The sequence below is a fragment of the Mirounga leonina genome, unplaced genomic scaffold, assembly GCF_011800145.1.
Source record: "Mirounga leonina isolate KUSES-001 unplaced genomic scaffold, KU_Mleo_1.0 Mir_94, whole genome shotgun sequence".
NCBI classification, from domain to species: domain Eukaryota; kingdom Metazoa; phylum Chordata; class Mammalia; order Carnivora; family Phocidae; genus Mirounga; species Mirounga leonina.
The window spans coordinates 36,373,365-36,394,351 of NW_023270855.1; the positions used below are offsets into that span (position 1 = coordinate 36,373,365).

The 20,987-nt window shown below is 37.9% G+C and overlaps 1 protein-coding gene across 1 annotated transcript in view; it reads right to left on the reverse strand.

The window, feature by feature from the left end:
- Nucleotides 1-20,987, reverse strand: part of CACNA2D3 (calcium voltage-gated channel auxiliary subunit alpha2delta 3) — an 856,401-nt gene that overhangs the window by 41,386 nt on the left and 794,028 nt on the right. Inside the window, exon 35 of the mRNA XM_034997896.1 lies at nt 19,211-19,322. Coding sequence (XP_034853787.1) covers nt 19,211-19,322 — 112 coding nt within the window. The remainder of the gene's footprint in view (nt 1-19,210; nt 19,323-20,987) is intronic.

The following is a 20,987-nucleotide window of genomic DNA, read 5'->3' on the forward strand; positions in this document are numbered from 1 at the left end:
TCGATCCCATTTACAATTGCACCCAAAACCATAAGAGACCTAGGAATAAATCTAACCAAAGAGGCAAAGGATCTGTACTCAGAAAACTATAAAATACTCATGAAAGAAATTGAGGAAGACACAAAGAAATGGAAAAACATTCCATGCTCATGGATTGGAAAAACAAATATTGTGAAGATGTCAATGCTACCTAGAACAATCTACACATTCAATGCAATCCCTATCAAAATACCATCCACTTTTTTCAAAGAAATGGAACAAATAATCCTAAAATTCATATGGAACCAGAATAGCCAGAGGAATGTTGAAAAAGAAAAGCAAAGCCGGTGGCATCACAATTCCGGACTTCAAGCTCTATTACAAAGCTGTCATCATCAAGACAGTATGGTACTGGCACAAAAACAGATACATAGATCAATGAAACAGAATAGAGAGCCCAGAAATGGACCCTCAACTCTATGGGAACTAATCTTCGACAAAGCAGTAAAGAATGTCCAATGGAAAAAAGACAAGTCTCTTCAACAAATGGTGTTGGGAAAATTGGACAGCCACATGCAGAAGAATGAAACTGGACCATTTCCTTACACCACACACAAAAATAGACTCCAAATGGTTGAAAGACCTAAATCTGAGACAGGAGTCCATCAAAATCCTAAAGGAGAACACAGGCAGCAACCTCTTTGACCACAGCCGCAGCAACTTCTTCCTAGAAACATCACCAAAGAAAAGGGAAGCAAGGGCAAAAATGAACTTTTGGGACTTCATCAAGATAAAAAGCTTTTGCAAAGCAAAGGAAACAGTCAACAAAACCAAAAGACAACCGACAGAATGGGAGAAGATATTTGCAAATGACATATCAGATAAAGGGCTAGTATCCAAAATCTATAAAGAACTTATCAAACTCAACACCCAAAGAACAAATGATCCAATCAAGAAATGGGCAGAAGACATGAACAGACATTTTTCCAAAGAAGATATCCAAATGGCCAACAGACACATGAAAACGTGCTCAACATTGCTGGGCATCAGGGAAATCCAAATCAAAACCTCAATGAGATACCACTTCACCCCAGTTAGAATGGCTAAAATTAACAAGCCAGGAAATGACAGGTGTTGGCGGGGATGCGGAGAAAGGGGAATCCTCCTACACTGTTGGTGGGAATGCAAGCTGGTGCAGCCACTCTGGAAAACAGTATGGAGGTTCCTCAAAAAGTTGAAAAGAGAGCTACCCTCTACAAACTGAGGGTTCCAAGGGGGTGGGGTGGGGGGATGGGTTAGCCTGGTGATGGGTATTAAAGAGGGCACATACTGCATGGAGCACTGGGTGTTACACGCAAACAATGAATTATGGAACACTACATCAAAAACTAATGATGTAATGTATGGTGATTAACATAACATAATAATAAAAAAAGAAAAAGAAAAAAAGAAAAAAAATCATATAGGATGTTCTAATAATATAAGATGGAGATAATCACAAAACGGCTGAGGAACAGCCATTATTACCCTGTCCAATTTTACTTTTAAAGCAACTTCACACCACTGTTTGGAAAACTGGTGAAATTGATGTTACATCTTCAAAACAAATTTAAGTGGAGAATTCGAGCTCATGTGCCTTGAAGACCTCTCTCCTTAGTCTGCTCCATCACTTGGGTGAACATGGTTGGTTGACTTCTATCCTAGCCCATGAATTACAAGACGGTTACCTGCATTCACTGCTTCCCATAATATGTAGAGAAGTCACATGAGAATATTTTCAGACTGATCCTAAATACCCTGACCATTCCACTCTTCCTTTCCTGGCATGGAGTTTTCAATTATAAGAAACAAGGTTGTATGCTATTTGTTTTGTCTCCTTTCTTAAAAGCCAATTCAATTTCCCAAGCTTGATAGGCATGCATTTGAAGGCTATGTGAAGACACAAGAAGAGATGAAAAGCCCAGTCAGGAAATGGTTAGGATCAATAGCATTAGCATAATTTACAGGGGACATTGACTATAGGCTGAAATCAGCATTCTGGAGCACACAGACCTGCTCAGAAAACTCTGTGCCTTTATACACCCTGAGCGCTTTATCCTATTCATTAATCTCAACAATTTTTCATGTTGCCTTAATTATCACCATTAATTGTACTTACAGCCATGCTCACACGTTCAGAAAATGTTTCTGAGGCTTATTTTTCTGTGACCCCCTCCATGAGCCTGTGTAACGTCATTTCAATGTTGCTTATTATTAAGTTGAAATAATTAACTTGGCACCCCACTAGAAGTCAATACCTTTTGTTAAAAGTAGACTTTAAAAAATCATCTGAGGAGGTTTATAAATGATTACTAACAAAAGCATTAAATGTATAAACCTGTCTATCACTACTGTACTTTCTGTTTTTCTTGTCTTAAGCTAAATTGCAAACAGGCTTCTCCTCTGTCACCTTAATATGAGAAATAAAAGCTTACAACAAACTAAGTTTCCACTCTCAGTTGGCACCATGTCTTCCTGGAGAAGGTTCTTTGGAAAATAACTTCTACCTATTATCTGTTCTTTGCAAAATTACATCGTTTTCCTGAAAATAAGCAACAGAAAAAGGAATCAAAAGAAAAATAAACATTTATATCTGTATTATGTAACTAACTATTATCAAAACATCTTAACAAAGAATGGTTCCCGACTCTTTTACTTCTAGGAATTGATACTAAATGTATCATTACATGGATACATGGAGTTTTAGGAGTAAGGACATTCATTTACGATGTCATTGTTAATATAGCAAATATTATAAGTAGCCAAATGGGATTGGTTAAGGAAATTAGTAAACCTACACACTGTGTGGTTATTTTAAAAAGTTATGCTGCAGAATTATTTAAGGGCAAGGAATTATGCTCATGGCATTTCAAGTAAAAAAAAAAAAGCATTTCATAAAATAATATTTGTAATACTGTGCCATTTTTGAAAAACAAAACAAACGAAGAATAATTTACAGAAAACATGAATGAAAGTAAATATACCAAAATTCTATCAGTTGTTTTACTCCTGAAGGATAAGCCTATAGATACTTCTCTACCGTTTCTATAAGGCCATGTATTACTTTTGTAATGAGAAAATAATTATGATAAACTCTGTTTTTCACCTAATACATGGGATAAATAATGTTATTATTATGTAAGTTTAATATAAAAGTCTAATACCTTAAAAGAAGAGAACAACAACAAGAGGAAAACAGAGTGAAGAACCTAATTAGAGAGCACAGAGAAAAAGAAATGTAAATGGCTTGAAGACAGAAAATATATTCGGCCTCAGTCATGAGTAGAAGAGTTAAGACAACAGTGATATTCTACTTTTCATCTACCAGACTGGCAAAGGACACAACATTTTGATAACATACCACATTGGTAAGAGTGTAACTAACATAAATCCTCATAAATTGGTAGAAATGCAAATTGGCTTAACTTCTCCAGAGTGCATTTCTGCAGGATATATCAAAATTATCAAAATGCATACCCTTTGACCCATCAATTCTTCTAGTCATTTGTCATATAAATAAATAAATTACATATTATATGAGAACATTCCTCTCTACTCCGCTTTAGGTAGCCAATGTTTTGGGTCCAACTTGGGTTAAATGAAGATATCCCCCAAAACGGAATCTCAGGTGATTTTTTTTTTTAATAAAAAGATGAATGTACGTAAAGATGTGAAGACAGTTTCAGCAGGTGGAAAAGAAAAGGTGAAATACAGTATGCACAGTATGTTCTCATTCCTATAATAAATGAGTGGTGGAACGCCGAATACGCCTGTGTTTGTATTTGCAGAAGACATCCTTGGAGGGATGCACTAGGACCTAGAAACAATGGTTGTCCTCTAGACAGGTTGCAGGGGTCATAGGTGGTAGGAGATTTAAATCTCATTGCATATCCTTATGCTGTTTGAATTATTTACTATATTTGTGTATCCTACTTTGTATCATCAATTACTTATGTGTTCAGTTAACAGTTATTTTAAAAATTATCAGCTATGGGGGTGGGGAGATTTAATTCTCATTGCATATCTTATGTACTATTTGAATTATTTACTACATTTGTGTATCATATTTTATATGATCATTTATTTATGTATTCAGTTAGTGAGTTAATAGTTATTTTAAAAATTACCAGCTATGGAGAAGAAGCAATGTGACAGAGAAAGATTCCTAAACAGGCTGCCACCTGGGCTTTGCATCTGGTATCAGCTGCTTCACCCTGTGGGACCTTAGGCAAAACCCTTCCTGGACCATCTTCTCTTTTCCTAAGGAAAATCACAAAGTTCTCTTTCCGCTCTGGGGAATCTGACCTTCTAGTTGTTTCCAAAACACATACATACTTGTTTTCAAATATCACACAAAATAACACGTGTCTCAACTACTAGAATTACACATACCCCATCCCCTGTTGCTCACTTACAAGTTTATTCCTTTGGGAAAGTTTGTCTCAATCAACAATTCTCTGAGCACCATTCTATATGCAAAGCCGTATTTTAAGTGCTAAGCGTATAGGAATCAACAGGACATGTCCCATCTATAGTGAATTCAGTAGAACACCTCCCAGATATTGAACACCAACTAAATGCCAGGTGCTGGATGAAGCTTTTTTTTTTTTTCCTTTTAACTGTACCTTGTAATGTTCACATCAAGCCAACCCCCTGTAGGTCCCATTAGCATGGTCATTTTACAGATGAACAGGTGGTAGCTGAGATGGGTAATTCATTTGCTGGCAAAGGTCGTCCTATTAGGAAGGGATGGCATTGAGAATTCAAACACAGGTTTGCATGATACCAAGCCTGAACTACTTTTTACTATGGTTCCAGCCTATTTCACCTGATTTGGTGAGGGAGAAAGACAAATACACAGACACTTAAACAGTTATGCCCTAGGTTCTGTGAGAAAACCTCTAAGTAGATCCGATGGGGATTTGCATGAAACTGGAATTCAGGAAGTGTACGGCTCTTGTCAAATTGGATGTTTGTAATTTCTTCCCATAGGTCAAGTGAAGAGTGCAATTGTCAGTTTCCAAAGCAAACCTTCATGGTGAGATGAACTCAGTCTGACATAATGACTTGGTACCATGACAGAGAGGCATTCACCTGGATGCCACTGGAATTCACTATCAGGCTTCAGAGTCAGGCAGATGCTGACCTAATTCACATCAAGTACTTAGCAGCTCTGTAACACTGGTCAGGGGCTATACTCCTGAGCCTCAAGTTCCTTCTTGGTGAAATGCAGATGAAATGAAAAAAATGGATAGAATGATAAACATGGAAATAGACACGAAGCTCTTGGCAAAAAGTAGACATTCACTAAACAGCAATCATATATAAATTCTCAGATAGGCTTGCATGTACAGAAATAATGCAAGAGGGCAGGGGCAATCTACTTCAACAGAAATGGAATCATTTGTGAAATGTACAATTTGTTTTCTAAAAGTCAGTGTAGCAGTGCATTGCTTGTGAAACATCTGATATAATGATCCTAGACTGAGAATTTCTCCCACATCCTTCCGACTGATCAGTTACACCTCTAGTTATGGGGCTCATGGGTGATTCTAACCCTCATCTTGTAACCTCTTCACCCATTTTTCTACCAAATGCACCGAGAACCTTGGTCATGAGCCAGTGGCTGGTGTGTTCATTAAGGATCTTGGGCTTTATCTTCCTAGGCATGAAGATGGTACTGAGATTATTGCCTGCCTCCCCTAGGTTGCCAATGGGTTTTCCTGTCAAAATCATGAGCAAACCTAAAAAGGTGGAACTGGAGTTCACCTGAACAAAGAGAGACAGAGAGAGAGAGAGAAATGTCAATCCTAAATAAAAGCTGATCATTAAAAAATGAATTCCCTTCTTAAGTATACAAAATGTCCTGTGAAAAAGTGGTTTGTGTCTAGAAATTTTATGTCTATATTCAATATGCTGCATTTCAAGCAGCATTTCTACTTTGATCCTTTGAGCTCCTTTAATACATCAGATGGGTTTTTAATACCCATAGGAATATATAAACTCTTTCCAAGCTAAACAAATGGAGGGAAAGCTGGAGAGTTAATAAACACACATCTATAGGGTTTTGGCAACTTGCTAAGCCACTTCAGGTGCAGCACCGGGCAGCCCAAGGGAGGAACACAGACTGCTCTTTGAGGCAGGGATGGTGGGCGTCACATCACAAACAGCCATCAGGATGGAGATAATGCACCGCAGAAATGCAGCTCGAAAACGTCAATAGCGTGGATACAGCTCTGCACTCCTCCATTCCACATGCAAATAAACATTCTAAAAATATTCCTTTGCTATGCTGGTCTCCTACCCTCTGGCATGGAAGAGGAAAGCCTCACTGTGTTGTGAGCCCAGCCAAACTTACATGTGCTCCCACCCCGCTTTCCCACACATTAAGAAATGTACAAATGGGAAATTGTGAGACTAATTCATGTCAGGTAGAGACCTGCCTAGTCATTATAGACATGCGCCCCTCTCATTTTGCATCACGGACTCGCGAGGGAAAACAGTAATTTACAACATTTCCTGTACTAAAACCTCTCCAAACACTGATTATCAAAGGGCAAGTAAAGATAGCAACACCTACACAACCACCATTCTATCTGGAACCTCAAAGTTGTAATCGTCCTTGCGTTTGGAATAGGGGGCCTTTTTCCTGTGAGCATCTGAGAAAGAATCAGTCAAGTCCTGTCTCCGGTAAAGTACCTTGTTGAACTGAGATCCAAAGAACTGGTAGGAAAATCAACCAGAGGTTTTAATCCCAATTATTCTAATGCCTCTGGGACATGTTTTCATCTTCTGGCGCTATTTCAACAATTCAAAAGACAGCTCCCAAGATAAAGCGTTTACTCCCCTTTCCCCCCTTTTTTTTTTAAAGTTTCAGGACAACATGTTTTTTGCAACCATACACACATACAGCACTAACTAAGTTGTTGATTGTCAGAGCTAGTATTGAATTATTCAAACCTGGCACCATACCCAAAATATGAAAAGAAGGTAGCTCTTTATGAAGGGATGAGCGGCACATTCTCAACAGTAGATGACCAAGGGTTGAGAAATTTTCAGATGTGATCATCATGTTTTAAATCTCTCTTGATGGAAAGAAATTGCTTATAGGATCCACAAGTTATTTCTACCACCCTTCTGAGAGGCAGAATAAGAAGCAAGAACTTAGCAAGGAGGAGGAGGCTGGCTTTCCCCCACCACAGTGTGGGTGTGACACTGTAAAATTCAAAAGGACAGGAAATGTTTTGATTTGGGAGATCCACAGCCCTGCACATTAGTAGCCAACATGGCAAGGTATAAGTGAGTAAATGATACCAAGGGAAAACGTGGAGGAAAGTAAGTTGCACAGCCCTCCATCTCCAAAGGGAAGAATTTGACCTTTGGTATTAATCTCATTGTAGAGTGGAAAGTTGTCTTGTTTAGAGGCGAACTAAGCCCGCTGGAAAGGGCAAATGATTATTTCATGGGAAATTGAATCACCTTTATTTACACATTTTAAACAAGATTAAGTACAGTAGTTTGGCAAGAATCTATAGAGCAGGAGATACAAAAATATTTCAACAAATTAGTGTACACTTGCAAATTAAGTGGTTAAAACTGTTACATTTTAACGCCTACAAATTACATTATTCATGACACTAAAGTACTCCCACTGGCAAAGTCTGTGTCCAATTTGTGTAATGAAGTATGTGATCACTATTGAATATGTGTAGTCCCTAATTCATATTTCCAATTTTTTTTTATGAACCAAGCGCTCAAGTGGATCCAGGAAGTGGCAAATATCCAAGATCTACTTTACCTAGGACAGTCTTATTGGAGCAAAAACCTCACCAACTACTTTTCCTGATTGAAACTAGTAGTTTTACCTTCCAGTCTAAGAAGAAATCTGGAAGAGGAGGCTGACTGGAGTTCTGTGGTTTTCCTACATCCCTGTCAACACAGATGGGTTTGTGAATTGTGCTCTATAAAAATATCTCGCATTTATGCAGCATTTACTCTGCTGGGCACTGTGCTAAGTATGAGTGTTACACTTTTTTTTTTAACCCACATACAGTTCCTATGAGGCAGGTATTATGCCTCTTGGGCAGATGAGCAAGGCAGAACCCAGATGTTTAAATAACTGGTTAAAATCATTACATGATTAAGTGTGGTAGCCCTGACTATAGTCCAGCCCCTGAGCCCAGCCTCTCAGCCTTAACTCAGGAAGACGCCATGTCCCCATTGTGCAATGGATCCATTTTACAGGTCGTTTCCAGAAGGCCCGCTGGTAAGAACACCTGCAGGGCACTCACTGGGAACAGTCTGAAGACTTGCGGTAAAACGCCCACCCAGTGTGAGACCTCAACAGGAAATTGGAGTAGTTTGTAGGAAAATGGAATCCCTGAACTATGGTTCTCTGAACCGTAGCCCACGAAACATGTCAACACAGCTTCGAGACCAATTACTTTCTTTCAGTTTAGCGGACAAATGAAAGGCGCATGGGGAGAAGTGATGAGAGAAGCAAAGTGTAGCCACAGCTTTTGGGGCTTCCAAGAAGATGAGCAAAGCTTGTGTTCTGATCCCAAAGTGAAACTGATGGCAACATAATTTTTATGAAAAGCGATGAGTGATACTACCCTCCCAAAAAGACATCCGCACACATTTACACACACACACACACACACACAAAACCAACAAAAAAATCTAATTTGCCTTAAAAATGAATATCTTGCCAACATTGAAATGTGACAAGATTTTTAAAGCTCTGTCATCGTCCATGTTACACATGTTTCCCTTTATTCTTGATTAATTATTTTTCTTAACGGGCTAGAAGTAGTTAACATAGGGATTGGTTTTCCTTCCGCGTGGATCCTTGTTTCAGCCAAGGTTGAGAGGGTATCAAGAAGGAAAGAAACGTATTGGAAAATCATAAAACATTGCATTCTTTTTAGATATCCAGTTTTGTTAAACTTGTTGACAGTCACAAATGCCCAGAAAATATGGGCTGAGTTGTTTTCGATTGCTGTTTGAATAACAGATTAATTTAATAATCAGTGGGATATTGAATGACGAAAATTATTGGTTAAAGCAGCCAAACCACCAACCCTAATGACATTCTTATGTAAATTCTTATTTTCTTTTAGGCTCCTGCATTCTTAATAAACCCTATATTTTTGAAAATCCTTTTTTAACATTGCATACTGTCCCTCAGTTATAATATATCTGTCTGTGATATAGACAGATAAATGTCCACTTTTAGAGTTGCCAGTCTGAAGGTTTCTATTCAGAGCAACTGAGTCACCTTTGATGTATTTTCCATATAAAACCATCAAGTGATGCTGGAAACAGGACATAAAAACGGAGTTAGGAACAACCAGTCTTCAAAGATCACTGGAGACCAAAAAGACTTTTATTTTGTGTGGCCAGAACCACCTGACATGGCTTCCTGAGTTCTAGCAAAATGGTTAGGCACCAAGGAGATCCGCTTTTGTCTAAGAGATGGGCAGATTGTTAATGACAGTCCCCAGCAAACTGCAGCATGAAGCATGTTCCCGTGGGAAGCGCACAGTTCTTTGGGATTGTTGCTCTATGGTTTGCCATTGCTTTTGGAGGAAAGTAATCGCTGCCTTCGGAACGGTTTGTAACGGACACAGCTTTGTATGTTCCATTGCGGGAGGCAAGATGTTTTTCTTTGAAAAAGATCTTAGTGCGTAATTTCTGAAATGCTATAATTTTCACCAAACTCAGTTTCCAACTCGCTCCTGGCCAAATGCTGTAGAGTTGTGTTATTTTTGAATGTCACTGCCCTGACCTGAAGTTACCTATAAAGTTGGTTGAAAATTAGTAATTGTCTTAGAGAACCAGTCCTGTAAAATCTCACTCTTTCCAGGCAAAGGTTGACAAATTTCTACACGAAGTAGATATAAAGCAGATGTGTGAGTTTGGCTTCCTGGTTGCCACCAAACGTGCTGGGCATTGCACTGAAAAATCTACCAGCTGTCAACAAGGGAACGAGGACAAAAGTCAAATAGCATTATTTTTCTTCTTAACATATTTCATTCCAAGAATCCAGAGATCGTACCAAATGCAAATTATCTTCATAAATACTTCGATAAATACTCAGATGTATCTTCTAATGAACTTCATTTCATAAAATGGAGCAAGGAAAGAGAGAAAGGGATATGCAAAAGATACCAAAAGGCTCAGGCCTTCACACATCTGAGACTATTGTCAGGAGCCTATTTTGGTATGATATGAGCATTATATGATGATTTTATAACAAAGCCTCACGAGGATTTTTGGATTAGAAAAAAATAGTCATGAATTGATTTCTCATTCAACTAGTTACCCCAGTTGATCTGTCAATATCTAATCCTTGGAAAGAGGAGGGGAAGGAGGAGGAGAAACAAATGGGATTTTTGCTCTATTAGGACCAGAGTGTGTGTGTGTGTTTGTGTGTGTGTGTGTGTGCAAGTGCATGCTAACCATAGCCCTACTATTCCCCATAGCCAATGTGGGGGAATAGTAGGGCAGCATGTGATCTGTCTGAATCATGATTTTCTGCTTCAAGAGACTATTACTGTCACTCTGATTGCTGTCATTTCTCCCATCATCTGGAATCTGATCATTTTTTTCTCCCTTCTTTACAAGTTTTCTGTTGTGCCATCCTGGTATTGGGGTAGCAGCTGAAGTTCTTCAAAGGACTAGTTCTCTTTGACAGGAGAATCAAAGGGGCAACATTATTTGGCCCTTACTTCTTCCTTGCCTCTTCTCCCAGCCCTCCTCACCTCCAGCTCTGTGTTCCAGCTTCCCTGCTTCGAGCAATCTGTTCAATAAACCACAATTCCTCTTGCCTAGGCAAGGCTCTTCCCTCTGCCTGGATACTCTTACCTGCTAAGTCCTTCATATCCTGGTGGTCTGACATTAAATGCCGCTTCTTCCAGGAAGCTTTTCTTGACTACTCCAAGCCTCCCTTCTGTGCTTCTATGTGACATTTACTCTATAATCCTGGTCCTAAGCATGGAGTGTTGACATCATCCAGGCACCTGTCTCTAAACTCCATGTAGACAGGAATCATGTGTGCCTTCTGGTCCTCAACAGTGTGGCGCAGTGTCTAGGCCACTTGATATGACAGACAATCAAGAATTGTACACTGAAGCCCTTAGCTATCTTTAATGTTTTTTCCCTAAGGCCTTTTTTTGTTCTCTAAGTTGATTCCTTAGAAACTCCCCTCAAGGTCATTAATACATCAGCCCTCATATCTTATGAACTAATTGCCATCCCACAAGTTAGATGTTAGAAACAGGTAAAAGCAATCATTGATGTTAGAACTCAACAGAGTGGTTGTCTTATGGTAAGTGGGGGCTGTACCTAGCAGGGGCAGGTAGGGGGCTTCCGAGGGGCTAGCAATGTTCATTCACTTCTCAACCTGAGTACTATTTATACAGCTACGTTCAGTTCGTGAAAATTAATCACGCTGCAAACGTATGGTTGTACACTTTTCTGTTCATGCTACATATCAATAAAAACTTTACTGAAAAAGAAAGGAAAAGCACACATCTCCAATCCTCTCCCTACTCACATCCTTGGGTCTTTATTATTTTGCTTCTGTTGCATATGACTGAGCTACCAGGTGGTGGTCCTGAAGCTTTGAAACAAAAACCCTTCAAAGCCTGCAGTGTCTTTTCAATGTTGCCAGCACATGGGATAAGGCCCGCTGAACTTTCCAACCTCCTGTGAGCCTTGAACCCAGTGTGGACGTCAAGGCCGGAAGCAGACTCATCACAGGGGATGTAAATACCTTGAGTGTCAACTTCATATCTCATCCATCCTTGGATTTCCCAATTCACCTCAATTCCTGGGCCATAGCAGGAATGCAGTTACCTTCCACTGAACAAAAAGTAGTCTCTCTTTAGTTTGAAATCTTAGTTTACTTATTTTAATCAAACTGCATTCATATTTTTGGCTTCTGACTGCAAGTCAACAAGGAAAAATATTGCTGGTCTTGGCAGTCATCTATCATGGTTCTATTTGTTTTCTCATTTAGAATGGAAATAAGAAACCTAATTTACTCCACTAAATCTGATTACCTATTATGCACTAGGAGAGAGTGGCTACCTTAGGAAGTCTGTAGTTATGACTAGTGAGGATATAATATCCCTCTGGTCAAAAAGGTTTGCAGTCGTTATAAAATCAATGGAGTCCACTTCACGGAGCCACAGAGCGATGAACTGTCAATGTTCCTTAAGTATACATGAACTTTGGCCATCAAAAATACATATATATTGTACCTTTTCCTACAGGAATTCTACAGTAGCGAAGAGATGAGAGACTATCAAAAGGAAAATGTACATTTTAACAGAACAGTTAATGGGGGCTAAAATCTTTGCATACAAATGCATATGACATTATGCTAGCATGAAATGGGTCCATTTATTGAGGACTCACTCTGTTCCAGGCATCATGCTAAATCCACAACATAAATTTTCCCACTTAATTCGTACAACCAGCCTGTGATGTGCTTACTATTATTATCCCAGGAAGAAGTGAGTTTCAGAGAGTTTAGGTTTTGGCTCAAGGTCACACAGCTAGCAATTACTGGAGTCAGAGCTCACACACTCTGAACTCCCTGATGGCATAGCTCCTGCGCTAAACCACTATACTCTTGTGCTTTCTTGTCGTGGCTCTAGAAAGTCCTCAGTCAGAATAGTCAACTACAACGTGGCGGATTAAGCCAATATGGAAGCCATTCTGCTCTAAACACTTAGACATGCTGGATGAAACAGTAAAACATTGTACAAGCATGTTTGAAAACAAAAGAACTTACAAGACAAGACACTAAGAGCCAACGTGCACATTTATAGCTAAGTGTAAAAAGCAGATAATCTGGTGCTGTCTGGGGTCTGAACGGGCAAAACAATATTAGCATGAGAAATCAAACTTTAAGTGGAAACTACATGCCACTTGGGAAAAATATATACTGTAATTATATGATGCAGAAACTCCTAAATACAAAAATTTACATAACAAAAATTCCCAGGCAGTCAATACTAACAGGATACATGATTAAAGCCCAACTATAAATCTACTGTGAAGAGAAACTCAAGCTCTATTCTGTTCCCACAGAAATAATAATTAATAGTAAAAATCAGTTCATGGTCAAAAATGACAGAACACATGAGCCAATTATCTACCAGGAAAGAAAGCAGACACAAGAGACAAGGAAATTGGCACCTCCCCCCCAAAATTTAAACTACTAAAACAGCCTTAAAAGGCCTTTATAATTAGGTATAGAAAATTTAAGAATAAGAATCTATATAAAGGGGTGCCTGGGTGGCTCAGTTGTTAAGCATCTGCTTCGGCTCAGGTCATGATCCCAGGGTCCTGGGATCAAGTCCTGGGATCAAGCCCCGCACCGGGCTCCCTGCTCAGCAGGAAGTCTGCTTCTCCCTCTCCCACTCCCCTGTTTGTGTTCCCTCTCTAGCTGTGTCTCTCTCTGTCAAATAAATAAATAAAATCTTTAAAAAAAAAATAAGAATCTATATAAAGAAGACACAGATATTTTATTTATTTATTTTTTTTAAAGATTTTATTTATTTATTTGACAGAGAGTTAGCGAGAGCGGGGACACAAGCGGGGAGAGTGCGAAAGGGAGAAACAGGCTTCCCGCAGAGCAGTGAGCCCGACGCGGGGCTCGATCCCAGGACCCTGGGATCATGACCTGAGCCGAAGGCAGACGCTTAACGACTGAGCCACCCAGGCGCCCCGACACAGATATTTTAAAATCTACTTTCTTAGCAAATTTAAAGTATACAAGAATACACAGATTTTTAAAAGAAGCAAATAATACATCTAAAAATAAATAGAAAGACATCCACATTAAAAACTCAATGGACTCCAAGCAGTGGACTAGATACAACCGAAAGGAAATTAGTGAACTTGAGTTTAGGGAAATTACCCAAAAGAAAGTATATAAACACAGAGAAGTAAATTTATATCTAGACACATGTCAGTGAAACCAGAATATCAAAGGAAAGCCCTCTGAGAGGGGGAAAGGCCAGACCACCTGTGGGAGTGCAAAGCTAAAACTCAGGAGACAGTAGAATAGTATCTTCAAAATACTTCGATTTAGATAGCATGGAGTTAAATGATCACTGCAGAGTACATACTAAGTAAAGCATGTCAGACAAAGAATGAGATCATTTACCACTCCTAGATCATTTCTGAAAACAAAAAACAAAAAACTTCTAAGGTACTGTAAAACAAGAAGCAATGGTTTAAAAAAACTAGTGAGTAAACAAACTGGTAAACATCTCATTTACTACAGGAAGCAACAGCAATAATAACATATTTAGTGGGTTAAAATCACAGCAGGGCTAAAATGTTAGGAAATATCACATGAAAGAGATGGGAGGTAATCCAAGTCAGAGGTTCTAAGAGTTTGTTCTGGAGGATGGAAGAGATCCTGAAACATGTACAAGGTTAAGGGTAAATACTTCAAGAAAAGAGTGCATACCTTACATACTAGGAAGGGAAAAACAGGAACAGAGAAAACTCAGTAGGTCCAATTGGAGGGAAAAGAAAGGAAGGGAAGGAGGGAGGGGAGAATAGGGAGGAAGGAGGGAGGGAGGGAAGGAAGGGAGAGTATGGGGATAGACAGCCTATAAAATGATGGTAGAAATAAACTTATATAAGCACAGTAAATTATAAAAGATTAAATCTCTAATAATGGAGATAATAAAAATGCCAAAGCCAGCTTCATTCTATTTATAAGATAAAATCCTAATGCAAAATGACAAAAACAAAAAAGAAAGTTGGAAATAGAGGGAAGGGGGAAAACATGCCTAGGATATGTCACCAAACAAAGAAATACTGCATCTGTGTTGTTAGCAAACAAAATAGACATTAAAGCATAAAGTACTTTCCCAGATTGGGCTATCCAGTAGTGATCAGAGGGAAGATTTATCAGGACACTGTACCAGTCTTGAACAGGGATGTCTATGGTCACATAGCTTCCAAATATAAAAAGCAAAGTAAAGTGAATGACATGAAGGAGTGGAAAGATCCATAAGCCTGGTGAGAGCCTTATATCTAAAATAGAACAACAACAATGACAAAAGTTTGAAACACAATAAACACACTTGATCCATCAGATACACATTAATCCTTGTACTCAGTTATTAGAGAATGAAACCTGCTTTCAAAAACATATAGACAAGTATTCGGATAAAAACAAGTCTCTGCACAGACCATGTGGTATACAGACCACAATGTCATTTAATCAGCAATCAATAAGAAAAAAAAAAAAGACAGCCTCAAAGCCCATATATATTAGGAAATATTAAAACAGTATTTAATAATTTACTGATCAAAAATATGGTAAAAATTAGAAAATTATCACAGCTGAATAATAATGAAAACCCTATATAAACTAAAATGCAGAGAGAAATTATACATATGTATATATTTATTATATACATGAATGAAGTTGCAAAAACTAAGCATCAAACACAAAATGTTAGAAAATAATAAAGAGTAAATCCCAAAAACATAGAAGAAAGGTAATAATACAGATAAGAAGCAAAATAAATGAAATAGAAAGTCAAAGAAACAACAGAGAAAAATCTAACAAACTAAATGATGATAGTTCTTTGAAAAGGAAAAGAAAGCAAACATTTCCGTTAGTACTGAGAGGGAGGGAAGGAAGGAGGAAACAATGGAGGGAGGGAGTTAGGGAAGGACAGAGAGAGAGAGAGAGGGAGGGAGAGGTAGGGAGAGAGGGGGGAATGGAGGGGAGGGTGAGAAGAAGAGGTATGGGGAGGAAAGGGGGAGGAGAAGGGAAGGGTGAGACTGATTTAAAACCAGGAAAAGTCACAAATACGGCAGTATTTTTAATCAAAAGAGAATACTATTAACAAATGCATGCAATAAACATGAAAAGTGGGATGGAATAGGCAGTTTTCTAAGAAATATAATTACCAAAATCATTTCAAAAAGAAATAGAAATCCCAAAGATACCTAACAACTGGAAGGAACTAATTCAGTAGTTGAAAATTTACTCACACAGGAAAAAAATAAAATAAAATAAATAAATACATAACCTATCACCTGTTCATAGTTTTATGGGTAAACTTTACCAAACCTAAAAGAAGCAGATAATTTAATCTTATACAAAATGTATAAGATCCAAGAAATTTTATGACAATAAAATGACCTTAATAACAAAGCCAAATAACAGTATGTGAAAGGAAAAGTGTAGCCCACTCTTCTTTTTTTAAAGATTTATTTATTTATTTATTTATTTATTTATTTATTTATTTATTTATTTTTGAGGGGGCAGGCAAAAGAAGAGGGAGACAGAAACTTTAGCAGACTCCCCACTGAGCACAGAGCCAGATGTAGGACTTGATCCCAGGACCCTGAGATTATGACCTGAGCTGAGATCAAGAGTCATGCTTAGTCGACTGAGCCAGCCAGAGGCCCCTAACCCACTCTTTTTTTTTAGTACAGATGGCAAATTCAATATAACATGAACAAATGGACCTAGCAAGATGGTTTTGGTTTTTGTCTTTTGTAATCATGGCAATGAAAGACCATCCTGGGAAAGAAAGCATGTTTTCACATTAGATAATCCATCTACCATTAAAGATATAGTATATATGATATATTTCATGATTTAAATTTTTAAAAATTTTATCAGTGTAACTCAACATATTAACAAATTAAAATCATTTTAGCAATTAATGTAGAAAGAATGTTTTGATAAAATTTAACATCCATTCAAATTTCACATAATAGCAACAAGAGCAACAAACACCCCTGCCCCTGAAGAGGTTTTCTTTAACCTAATAAATGGCTAACTATCAAAAATCTAAGGCAACTCAGGAAATGGATAGTAGTTATGGCTGCACAACATTGCAAATGTACTTAATGCTCCTGAACTGTGCACTTAAAAATAGTTACAACGGGGGTGGCCTGGCTAGCACAGTTAGGAAAGCAACTGACTCTTGATCTTGGGGTGGTGAGTTCCAGGCCCACATTGGGTGTAGAGATTACATAAAGAAACAAATAAAACAAATAAAGTTAAAAAAGAAAATCACTGTCAAAATCTCCTTAAAAATAGCTACAAAGGTAAATTTAGTATTATTAATATTTTACTATAATTTAGAAAACCCATTAGCATACCGCATGATTTCACTTACATGCAGAATCTAAAAAATAAATCAACAAAGCAAAACAAAACTCATATTTATAGATGAAGAGAACAGATTGGTGGTTGCCAGAGGGGAGGGGGTGGGGGGGATGAAATGGGTGCAGGGGATCAAGAAGTATAAACTTTTGGCAATAGAATAAATAAATCATGGGGATGTAATGTACATCATGGGGAACAGAATCACTGACATTGTGTTAATTTTGTAAGGTGACAGATGGGAGTTAGATTTATTGTGGTGACCATTTCATAATGTATACACATGTTGAATCACTATGTTGTACGCCTGAAACTAATATGATCTCGTATGTGAATTATACCTCAATAAAAAAATCCTATAGCAACCATCATAGTTAACATGGAATTATTAGAAGAAATTCCTTTAAATTAGGAACAAGATACAGTTGTCTACTCTCACTGCTTCTAGTCAACAATTCCAGTTACTTCTATGCAAGAAAACAAGTGTGGAAGTTAGAAAGGAACATTTTCACAAATGATGTTATTGTCTGTGAAAAAAAAAGTCTGAGAGAAGCCATACACAAACTATTAAATCTAAAAGAGCATTTAGCAACTGCATACAAGATATTCAATATACAGAAATCAGTGTTGTTCTCATATTCTAGCAATTACCAATTAGAAAATGTAGTTTTAAATGTATGCCATTTCTGATAGCAGGAAAAACTATATGCTTTCAAGGTATAAATCTAACATAAAATTATAAAACTGTATTAAAAGACATGTAAATAAAGAGACATACTTAGTTTATAAATGGAAAATTCCAGTATTATACAAGATAGCAATTATCTTCAAATTAATCTATAACTTCCAGCAATTTTAATTAAAACTGTATCATAATTCATGGAAATTAACAAGCTGATTACAAAATTAATATGAAAGAGGAGAGACAAGAATAGCCAAGACAACTTAGAAGAATGTGGAAAAGATATTTGTTCTCCTAAATATCAAGTCATATTATAAAGCTCTAATAATTAAAGAGATAGGGTGTTGACAGTGGTACCGACAAACCATAAAACCTGGAAACAGATCTTTATACAGATGGGAACTCACCCTATGGGACACAGGTGCCATAATAAATCAATTGGAAAAAAAAAAAAAAGACCATTCAATAAGCAGTGCCGGTTAACACGGAACTATATTGAAAAAGATGAAATTAGATGCTACATTATGGCACACACACAAATAAATTCAAGAGGGATTCAAGTCCTAAATGTGAAAGTCAACACTTTGAAGTGTTCAGAATAAAACTATTTGAGAATACCATTATGACATGAGGGCAGAAACTAATTTCTTAAAGCACAAACACACAAATCATAGAAGAACAGAAGAATAAATTAGACTACATTAAAATAAAAGCAAAAGAAAATTTCAATGCATCTAAAACATTCTAAAAGGTGAGGAGTCAAAGGACTAGGAAGACACATATGTAAAGCACACAACTGCAAAGAAATTGCACCAAAACCTAGAACACCCAAACCGGTAAGAGGTAGATTCATCACCCAACAGCCAACTACCAACAGAAATGAAGGCGAAAGAAACCCAAATGATCAATAAAACCATTCAAAAAGGCCCAACGTCATTAGGAATCAGGGAAATGCCTAGCATGCAACCAAGACTCATTCCCCAGACACCATATTCCAGCGAATCCTGAAGATTCGATGCCTCCAGGAAAGACACCGAAGGATTTTTTCCCAACAGATAGCTGAAATGGCCAACCATCAACTGGGAAAACACCAATTAGGACTTTTTCCAACCAACAATAAACTCAGCTAAAAACCTCGTCTATTCTAGGATGCATTCTCAAGCATTTTGAACCCTTCCCAAATTCTAAATGATCTGACAAAGCCAAGTGATGTTTTTTCCAAGCTGGTGGAAACACTTCCTCATACAAGAGGGCAGCCACGTTTCCATCTCTCATTGTGAGCACGCCAGACACATTGGCCCATTGGACTTCTACACTGAGCAGAAAGGAGGCGGGAGGCTTACTTGGAGCAATCTTCACAAGCAATGTTCCCTGAGGTTTCCTTGATGGTGCGCTCGGAGACAAATGCTGGATATTCAGTGTCACAAGGTTCCAGGGTCTGTTTCAATTTCTGGGCTGTAGGGATAGGAAAAAGAAAAAAGAAAAGAAGATAAAGAATAAAGGCACAGGCTTTCTTGTGACTGGCAGCCCAGTAATTCAGAACCCAGTTCCACTCCTGCCGTGCTGTGATTTTTCTAGGCACAGCATAATGCATTATTTTCTAATTAGTCGAGTGATTTCATCTGCCAAGCAACTCTATAAGCTATAATTCCTCAAGTCGTTGTGTTGGCTTCATCCACTATCATTTATGGATCACAAGAATACTTTCTGGGACAACATAAGTCAACGGGTCTCAGACTTCAGACTTACTTGAACTTAGCAACAACACATACGTGTATCTGAATAAATGTATAAAATAGAAGCTACACCATTATTATTTAGGGTGAGACAAAGGTCATGATACAACTATGTGGTTTTATGACAGAAACAAAATTGAACTATGGAATAGTAAAATACGTAATGTCTTTGAACCACTGCCATGAACCTCATCCTACCCTTATGAAGTTCCTTGTCCAGGAATACAGCACTAGATAACCCGGGTACATGGATGGCTACCTAGTAGGCATTGGGTAATGTCTTGGTGGTTGATAAAATAATGTAAGCAACTTATGTCCAGTGGGGAAGTTCCAGAAACTCTTTATGTTTAAATTATTTTCAATGTGTAAATCGGGGCTAATCTTCTTCCTCTATCAGAGGGTGAAGTGAGAGGTAAATGAAACATTACATGTTGAATATTTGGTAGAGTACCTGGAACATAATGAGTGCTGAGTAAATGTCAGTTAATAATAATAAATAGTAACAACAGTAATCAATAACAAGAAGAATAACACTAGCATTCTAATGAAGCCATTGTAACATTCAAATGATGATGATGGTAGATACTGTAACAGCGGTTAAGGGTGAAGACTCTGAAGTCAGAGAAGTTTGGAGTATAAATCCTGTGCTTCATTGCTTCTAACTAATCCTCAGTATTCTCTTCTGTAAAATGGAATGCCAATAGTATAGTACTTGTCACAGGACTTGTCACCCATTAACATCTTACCAGTAGGGGGTGCCTGGGTGGCTGAGTTAGTTAAGGATCTGACTCTTGATTTCGGCTCAGGTCATGAACTCAGTGTTTTGAGATGGAGCCCCGCATCGGGCTCCACACTGGGTTGGAACCTGTTCAAGATTCTCTCTCACCCTCTCCCTCTGCCCCTCCCCACTCCTCTAAAAAAAAAAAAAAAAAAAAAAACCAAAAAACTTACCAGTAGAATGCTCATAGGTTTCCAATACCCAAACTTTGTACAAAGTTTTTGGCTGATGTTTATATGGAAATATAAACATCTATTTATAAATATATAGAATATACAATTTACATTTCCGACTCCAAAACTCGACAGGGTTTTAACAAAATGATGTTTTGACAAAGTCTCAAGTTATATTCCAAATACAGTTGGTTGGATATCAGAAGCACGAGGACATGTTTTGTGACCGTGTGGAGGCTGCCAGCACTAAGTGAGCCCAGGATTACTAAGTGCTAAAGGAGCATTTGGTAACCACCAGATATTTGTTGGGTGATCAGGAAGCCATGTTCCAAGCATGTATATCCTAACGTGATTGGTTTTTTTTTTTTAATATAGAATTTTCACTGAGCGTTAATTATATTGAGGAAATTGATTGGGGGTTTGGGGTTAACGC